Raw genomic sequence first — 10,106 nt, 5'->3', positions numbered from 1 at the left:
ACAATAATGTGCATGCGTGGTCATGAATTATGATTGTTATTATAAGATATTTGACACGTAGATGTGATCAAATAGACTTATACTAGATAGCAAAACATTAAAAAAACATAGTGAAAAAATGAGAAAACGTGATTCAATATCGCTAAATCTTGAGTTATATATAAAAAATGTCGTGCAATTATGAAAAATCGAAACAATTAGAAGAAATTAAAAAATATGCATATACATTCAATAAATAACGAAATTGTGTTATACACAAATCTACGCATAATGAAAAATTTCTATTTTAATTTAAAGTTGTATTAAATAGTGGAAAAGTTGAATAACGCGTATGCGTGTTTTTATTCTATTAGAAAGTTATAATCCAAATATAAATTTTGTTGAAGAACAAGTATTGGCGTTTTCGTTAATACTTTATGCATGTACATTTATGATTTGTGTAATATTTTGTAATATTCTTTATATTTTTGGTCTTTTTCGTATGAAATCTTGAGGATTTAATTCATGGGCTATGATGAATCATCGACGTGTTTTTTTTTGCGAGAAAAAATACATTTTTCTATAATCAGAATGCAAGTACTTATAATGATACTAATTTGGATAAAGATAAAAAGTGATATTACGCCAATTAGAGGAACTGGTTGATGCTTGACCATATCATTGGATTTCTTATTAAATGGTGAATTTTTTAAACGATTCACCATACCATTCTCGAAAAATTTCTGCAACCTAAAACGAATTGATATTTCAACCTATGATAAGTAAAAATTTGCATTATTAGGTTCTTGTGTACTTACTGAAAATTAATGACACCGGTAAATGGATTGTGCTTGGATAAAATTATAGCTATATTGTTTATATGTCCTGTCTCAACACGAACCACATTGCATGGTATTTTCGGATCTATTGATTTTACCACTTCATCGAATGTGAAGATTGCAAGCTTCTGATTTTTACAAATCTAGAATTTAATAACTAACATTAATAATGAAACTTTATACATTCTTATTTACAAACGTGAATTTATATATCATACACTTGTAAATCCTTCTAATGGTGTTAAGGGCAATTTGTTCTCTTCTAGCATCAACTTCATCAACTTTTTTGCAAGCAGATCTTGCGAATTCTAAAAGTAAACATTTTTCATTGTCTTCATTTATCTAAATATACACACGCACACACACATATGTATATATGTACACACACACACACACACACACACACACACACAGATTACACATAGGTGTATAAATATACAATAAGACTGGTATCATACTCACTGCAAATTTATCATAATATGCCGTACCACGAAAGACAGCAAGTTGATAAGTACCATCTTGAACGAAGCTTTCTAATGAATCAAAAGGTAAGACGTGGCTTATGGTCGTTAAAAAGCTTATTAAAGCCGCAGAATAGGCAGCCGATATGACGGTAGTCAAAAAAAATACAGAGAAGTACGCTATTCGTAATGAAAATCTATCAGAAGATTCTACAGCAAAAGAATACTTCATTAAGGCTTTTCTAAATAAAAATAATTCTTAAGAAAATGAAATCAAAAAACATTGAATCAAACCTGCGATTCCTTGTTGACAAAATATACCCCAAATTTCCAAGAAATTATCGGACAATGAATGTCTTATTTTACGATTGGTTCCATTTTTTCTTTTGAGAAAAATCAATAAAATCGAAGTAAGAATTAGTACTCCAAACATAGCGATCCAAACAGAATGATTGAAAGTCTACAATAATAACAATTTTTTAATTAATAAAGGTTGCGAAGAATGATAAATAAAAAATTCGATCGCAAGTTGTCGTACTAGAAAATAAGATGACCATTTAATTGCGAATATTTTTGGATTTTTAAAGAAGAGACAATCTTTGGAGTTTAAAATAGGAAGCGTGAAGTCAACGGCATTTAATCTGGCATTGGTCATGGAAAACTCTGAAAGAGAAATGTCAGCACGTCCATAATATAATTCTGCAATTGCACCAGACCAAGTTTTTGTTATTGGATTCCATCTTCCATGTTCGTTTACTTCAGAGACAATGTCGAAACTAAAATTGAGATTAACAGAAAGTTCTTTGAATATTTCTCCATATATACCATCTAATTCGCCATTTTTCTTTACATTTACGAATAGTGAATCCTAAAGGAAAAAAAGAAAAAATGAAGAAAAAAAATAAATACAAATCCTTTTAAATAGAAAATAGAATAAATATTTAGGCGAAAATATTTTACCTTCACTACAACAGCTTTCATGATCAGACCGTGTAAATTATGTCTTCTTTTGTAAAGAGAATTTGAAACTATTTTAATAATTCCTTTCTCTAAGCTCCATCTAGCTACATCATTGATCTCAGTTCGATTGGTATTGATCGAATACCATTCTCGCACCATATTTTCCGTACCGCAACGAACCAGCATTTCTGAGTTGAATTTTAAATGAAATATATTACCTGGTGGACTGTGACAATAATCGGTGTTATGTTCCTTGTACAGAAATATCACTAGCCATATAGCTGAAGACGTGTCAAAAGTACTTGTTGCTACAGAGAATTCTTTTATCGCATTGTAATTAGAAATCATCACGATATATAACGGTCGTACTATTCTCTTAATGTAGTACAATGATTCGTGTAATTGTGAAAAGCGTAAGTTCGTGGTCGCAATGCCTTCTCGAGAGAGTGCACGCCTCCATTTGAACATTATCGTTGACATTTCCATTTCTGAAGAAGAAGAAAATAAATGTAGTAGAAATGAAGAAAAGAAAACGAGAAATTTACCTTTTTCAGATTCGGGATATAAGAGAATTGCAGATTTTTGACCGTATAATTTGCAAATATCTATGATAAAAGGAATTTGTTTGTTGCTGATAAAAAAAAATTCGTAGGATCTTATAGCCTTCGGAAGAAAAAAAAGAAGAAGAAGAACGAGTATTTTCAATGGCATAACGAACTTGTTCTTTTCTTATGTCGATCGCTTAATTACAGTATTCTTATTCAAATTGAACGTTCTAAAGAAAATGGGAAAATATCTGTCCTACTACGAAAGAAGATCGCAAGATACTAAATTTCTAAGCAATTTAGAACATTATAGTCACTTCTATTATTACGATTGTCATTTACGTATCTCCATATACACGTTATACGTTTATAATGTTCTACATACCATAGTATAATGTTATAAAGGATTGTTAAAATTTACTTACATTTAAATAATTTAATAGACATTCTGATCGATATAATCGAGGTTAGCACTTAAGAAAATGAATCGCGATCTCCGCACGTTTGAAGAAATATGTATGAGTCTAATGTTTAACTATTGAAGATATATAAAGTATGGAATGTTTTTATAGAAGATCATTTTTACTCATACATTGATATAAATTAGTGGTTCTTAATCTTGATCATTTCATTTTATATAATGTTCATTTTGTTAGATTCCAACTTTGTACTTTTTCGTGAGAAATAAGATAAGAAAAAATTTTCACTTGTAGAAATTATTTATTTTCGTCTTGACCTTTATATAAAAAAGAAAGTTAATAGTTTATAAAATATTTAACTGCAATGCGGTGTTTTCCAATCTTTTCTGGATCATATAATAACTCAACATCTCAAAAATTTTGATGTCCTTTCAATTAATATAATAGAAAATAAAAATCATATAAATTGTGTCATATAGACTGACGTAAAAGAAAGGTCTGCGTTGAAAAGCAAATATTCATACGATAGATAAATAGTACGAGCGTTAGGACGTGGGTTGTTTTTTTTAGTTATTCAGTTTCATCTTCACTACTGAACGTATTGATCCTGTATGATGGATTATAAGACATCGGAGAAAAAATATGGAGAAAATAGTGCACTTCCATCATTTTTATCTTTATCTGATACACAAGTGAAGACAAGAATATAAAAGAAGTGATCAAGTAATTTTAGTTAATTGAAGAATATATATTAGATATACGATGTGCATTCACACATGTAAAACAAGAATGCGACAAAGAACTTCCTATAGTTGAAATCTTGATTCAACGGAAATAATGGCAGAGATAGTGTCATAAGTTTAGCATCGCATCTTTCGATCCGACTATTACAAATTGCGTAATATGGCTACAATGTTTATAGGAGGCAATACCAATTTTCAGCATAACAGAGGATAAAAACGTGACTTATTTTCTTCATTTCATCGGACTTACGACTTTTTTTGATTTGCGACAAATTGACTCCAGCCGATTCGTCTAAATTAACAAATTTTTATGCACTGTTAGAAATTATATAAAATTACAATTTTTATATACGGAAAAAAGCAGAAAGGGAATCTATACAAAATTTCGTAGCGGTACTATAAGTTAAGTATCTACAATGTTTGAAATTATTTAAAAATAGCATTAAGTAACCAAAATGTTTTTTATCAGATGAAGTAATTCAAGTACTTTTGTCAGGAATAAATATTTAGGTTTTAATAAGGTGATAAACATTGTTGTTGAACTATTTAAAATCACGCAGTTATAATAGAATATTTCTCGAATAGATGACAAGGACACGAATCAAATAGCGAACAATAGCAAAAAGGAACGCAAGTTTAATGTCGAATTATCTAAGAAATTATCTAACAAAAAGGGCTTTCAAAAACAAAAAAAAAACAAAAAGAAACAAAAAGGAAAACAAATTCCCAATTATGACTCACATCATCAAAGATGTTATATCAGAATATATGTATAGATATTGATATCTTTTGTTTCAGATGCGAGACAAGCTATCTAGCAACGAAATATATATATAAAATACAAAAATTATAGTTTACAAAATTTTCCAAAAAGGAAAGACACAACAATTGGAACAAATCCTTCTGGTCGAGCATATAGAACAGAGAGAATCGTAGAAAGCGATCATAACAACATAATATGAAATTCAAAATCGACAATGGAACTGTGGTAACGATCATGAGTAAACGAATGAACAAAAAATTATTCCCTTGTGAAGTTTTAAGGTATAATATATTAAATTGCAAACATTTTGTAAAACGATCTTAGAAATTATTGGAACGTAGAATGTTCAAGTTAGATACAGAAATACTGCAAAAAATTTTAATCATTATATTAATATATTTAATCTTATATTTTAAATATTGATATGAAATCATTGTTCGACCGAAATCGTATTCGGTAATTAATGATTCCATTAAAAGAAATCGTCATGTCGTATATGTAGTTGCAATATTCAATATCGAATTAAATAAAATTTGTAAATAATATGAAGAGTTTGATCCAAATAGTTGGTGTTTCCTTTATTTATATTAAATTGATACTTACATGCGCAATTGACAGTAAAAAAGGATACAAAATCTGTTTTGTTAAAAGTCATGCGAGTTTTCACAACAACCATGACCATTCTTAAATCATTATTTTCGTGTGGTAATAGATTAATTTTTTTAATATTATCAATAATCCGAATAGTAAACAATACTACAGCGAAAATTACAAGCGAAAAATTTAAGAAAATTTTAAATGAAGAACGATACAAATCTCTATTTCACAAGAACGTTTAATATAATATTCTGCAAAATGAATAGAGAAAATTCTAAATATACGTCAAAGTACAATTCTGCAATAAATAATCGAGCAAAACGATTTGTACAAATATTGAAAGGAGGAATAAGAAAATGTGTAGAACAAAAATGTATCGTCGTATGTAGCTTGTTATAAAATTTAATAAAATTATAATACATTATATATTATATATTCAAAATATCCATATAGTTACAATGATTGCTATTACTTTACAAAATTATAGTATACGATTTCATAAATCACAAGCAAATAATGTATTTTCGAGGAAAGTAAGAAGTCGATTACATCTGATTTTTCCCTGCAAGCAACAATTGCTAATAAATAGAAACGAAAAAGTATGTTGTCTTAAGGAAAAAGAGAAAGAGAAACAGACAGACAGAGAGATAAAGACAGAGAAAGAGAGAGACAGAGAAATAGAGAGAGCGAAAAAGTGATTTATGATTTCAAAAAGTAAGACACTGTTTCAATTTAAATAAATTATGTTTTAGTATCGTTAAATAAATAAATACGATGATTATGGGATATATATATATACACACACACATTTTCTTTATTTATCGAATTCATATATATATATATATATATATATATATATATATATATATATACATATATGTGTGTGTGTGTGTGTGTATATACATAAAAAGTAAAAAAAAAATGGATTTTGCAAAAGTATTTTTATTCGGCATATAATTTTTTAAGAATATTTTTTGAAAATTTCATAAAAAAATTTTTGAAATAGACAAAGTTACAATCGTTTAAAGTCCGTATTGTTCAGTTTCGTAACTGCCAAGTATATAGTCTCTTATAATCGACTCGCTTCATTTTGAAAATTTTTATCTGAACATTTTAACTTAAAGAACATGTTCGAATGAGTATGAATGGTAAGTTATTCATATCTAAGCATATATTAATTTTTTTGGAAAGTTTTGAAATGATCGATTGAAAATTATAGAAGAAAAAACCAATTATTTACAGGATAGAGCATTGTTCAATAATGATTAAGTGAATTTGCAGCGAAAATATATGATGAAGGTGTAGGAAACTCATCCTACGTTACTGAAACAGTTTAACTAGATAAGGCGAATACATTGAAAAATAATTAAATATATAATTATTTTATAATAATAATTAATAATTATAATAATTAATATAAAAGTTAATAATTAAATATATATTTACAAATAAAGTTATATTACAGATAAAGGAAACATTTTAAAAATACTTTGTTGTAACTTTAAATTATTATAATTTTTAAACGGATATTACTTTTTAAACGATCTTCATGTATGTATGTATGTGTATGTGTGTATGTGTGTGTGTATATATATATATATATATATATATATATATATATATATATGAATTCGATAATAAAAATGTGTAATGTACACGTCTACACGTATAATATAATGAAAAAATTCTATTTGTAATTTGAAACTATACTAAATAATATAAATATTAGATATACGTATACGTGTTTATATTGCATTGAAAAATTAAAATCTGAAAATAAAAAATCGTTTGAGAACCTATATTGTCATTGTCATTAATAAATTACGCGTGACTATGATTCACGTAATGTTTTGCAATATTTCTTAAACTTTTCTTCCTTTTTACATAAAATCCTGACGATTTAATCGATGAAATATGATGTACCATTGACATTTTCTCTGTTTTGCGAGCAAAAATAAAATTTCCTATAATTAGAATACAAATACTTGAAATAATACCAATTAGAAAAAGGATAAAAAGTGATATTAAACTTCAGGAATGGATTTCTTATATGTAGAGAAGAAAAAAATAGAAATGCTTAATTTATGTGAAGAATTTTAATAATGTTTCCATATTATTACATTTGTGTTCATTTTATTTCCTAGAATTAAATCCAAAATACTACTTACATCAATTTCAAATATGTAACCGCATCTGCTAAAATGTACTAAATACCTTTAATAGATAGACTATCGTATTTATAATCATAAATTGATTTATTTTGGATCTCCGTAACTTAATGTGCAAGAAGAAGATAAACATTTCAAAGATTTCATGTAAAGAAATATCGAAAAAGTGTTTTATAATTCCAGCAAATAATCATAACTGGAGTACACTAAGAACACAAGTTTTGAAAGAATTATAACTCAATAATTATCAATTTTGACGTTTAGCAGGATCCTGCTGAATTTAATTTCTAAATTTGAAACTCAATTTGTATATAATTAAGTCATTAACGTCAATTATAAAATCTAGAACTACAATTGATGTAGTATTCATTAAATATTTAAACGACTTAAAATATAGAGCTTATATATCACATTTCTATTATTACAAATCAATTATTTCTTTGTTAAAAAATAATTTCGAACGCGTCCATTCAAAAAAATATGATATCAATAACTGTACCTAACTTAAATGCCGTGCAGTCCAATAATATCTGTAATCGTCTTATAAAATGTTTAAAAATTAAGCATAATTTATCGTAAAATTTTACGAGAAAACAATTGTTCGCTTATAAATTTACTCAGGATCGTTATAACGAATTTTGAAGATGTATCTTCTATTATTATGATGATTTCATATAGTTCTGTATTTTCTATATGCTCGACTAGAAGGATTCTTCCTTTTGTCTACTCTCAATTTTTTGTAAACTTCTGTAAGACGCTTCACTATATTATAATGTTTGCATCCTATATTACGATCGAGATTAGATTGAGTTACTGGATCGTTCGAACAGTATCTGAAACAAATAATATCAGTGGTTGTCTGTGTATTTGTAGGTAACACCATCGATAATGTAGATCTCAATTGAGAATTCGTATTTGTCGATCATGTTTTCTTAGATAGCTCGATATTACATGTGGGTCCCAATTTGACGTGATTCGTGATTTCATCTGTGCCCAATTAGCGATACTGTTTCTAACTACGTGACGTATTGTTGGGATACTATAAACGTAATGATATGTATCGTCTAATCGAAATACATTGTTATTGTTTTTAACAATTGTGTATGAACTCAATAACTTGCTAAACTAATAAATTGCTTTCACAATACTGCTTCTAGGTAACCAAAATAGATATGTAACTTATGTAGTATTGCTATGAAATTCTGTGTGAATTCCCTTTCGGTTCGTCTCTCCAGATGGATAATTCCTTGTATTTACTAACAGTGTAAATGTATAAAAATCCTTTAATGTAGATATAAGTTTATATAGATTAGTTGAAGCCAATTTATATTTACGTCCATTAGAGCAAATCATCTTGAAAGTAGTACATCTTAGGAAATGTTATAAATAAGTCACTTTTATGATCCCCTGGTATCTTGAAAACTGCTATTACCACTTTAAAACGTTGTAGCCATCTTTCACAATTTCTAATAACTGGATCGAACTTTTCGATGTTGAATATACTTCTATCATAACACTACCTTTATCATTATTACTATTACACTTAGCATTTATAAGTGTACTGTATGAAGTTCTTTATATGACTTTTTAAAAAAAACATTTACTGTCCGTTTCTTTATTTCATATTCACAAGTGTACGTATGTCTACGTAATGTGCTTTAAACCTTATAATGCATTTAATTTTATTACTTCCATCGTATTCTTGCCGCCAATTTATCGCGTATGTCACGTAGAAGTAAAATAGGTCATGACAGTGTTCAATATTTTCCGTATTTTCTCTCTTCTTACAATCAATCATATAGGATCAATGCCATCGATAGTTAACGCAAAACTGTATGAATAACTAAAAGAAACAGTGGATGTCCTACCATTCATAGAGTTTATCTATCATATAGACGTATGCCCTTTAACGTAGGCTTTGTACTCAGTCAACGAACATAACACGATTTATATTGTTTTTATTTCCTACTAGATCGTTACTTTGGAGGCGTTGAGAAAGGTTTTCATGTACATAAAATTGGAAAACACTACATTACAGTTGTCTTTTTTTCTTTTTCTTCTAATCACTAAACCACCAGGGTGTTCTAGTGAAAAATTAAAGAATTTGCAAAAAATTGTACTTCTTTTATTTTATTCCTTCTCAAAAGATATAAAATTAATGGTTAGAACCCTGGCAAAATGCATATTATACGTAATGATCTTTGATTATTAATGAATATGATCTTTGAGCTAAAAATGTCTAAGAAGTTTCGATTTTGTCAAAGCTAAATAACCTTCTATAAGCATATTCCATTTCTTTATATAGCTTTTATAAGTAAATAGGTACTATTTTCTAGACGACATTCATATATATTTGTTGAAACGTGTCGTAGTCGTAAATCATTTCGTTAAATACTTGTCTCGATTCTATCGATCAAAATGTCTATTAAATTTTTTCAGTCGAAATAAAATTTTAACGATTTCTATTAACATTCAATGTCCTATGCACAGGAATATAAACATGCAATGTTTATATATTTATATACGTTAACAAAACGTGTGTGTCTGTCAGGGCATATTTGTGTATAGATGTATTCACATATCAAATAAAATAAAGAAACAAAAGAGGCAAATGAAAAAAACCTTTATTAAT

At 27.7% G+C, this 10,106-nt stretch overlaps 1 protein-coding gene across 1 annotated transcript in view; it reads right to left on the bottom strand.

The window, feature by feature from the left end:
• Positions 1–2,725, bottom strand: part of LOC122635851 (glutamate receptor 2-like) — a 7,178-nt gene extending 4,453 nt beyond the window's left edge. Inside the window, exons 1-7 of the mRNA XM_043826512.1 lie at positions 2,240–2,725; positions 1,818–2,147; positions 1,574–1,739; positions 1,281–1,489; positions 1,037–1,126; positions 798–961; positions 624–729 (exon numbers count right to left, since the gene is read on the bottom strand). Coding sequence (XP_043682447.1) covers positions 624–729; positions 798–961; positions 1,037–1,126; positions 1,281–1,489; positions 1,574–1,739; positions 1,818–2,147; positions 2,240–2,725 — 1,551 coding nt within the window. The remainder of the gene's footprint in view (positions 1–623; positions 730–797; positions 962–1,036; positions 1,127–1,280; positions 1,490–1,573; positions 1,740–1,817; positions 2,148–2,239) is intronic.
• Between the last annotated feature and the right edge of the window lie 7,381 nt (positions 2,726–10,106).

The sequence above is a fragment of the Vespula pensylvanica genome, chromosome 19 (assembly GCF_014466175.1).
Source record: "Vespula pensylvanica isolate Volc-1 chromosome 19, ASM1446617v1, whole genome shotgun sequence".
Taxonomy (NCBI): Eukaryota; Metazoa; Arthropoda; class Insecta; order Hymenoptera; family Vespidae; genus Vespula; species Vespula pensylvanica.
This window is presented reverse-complemented; position numbering and strand designations above follow the sequence as displayed.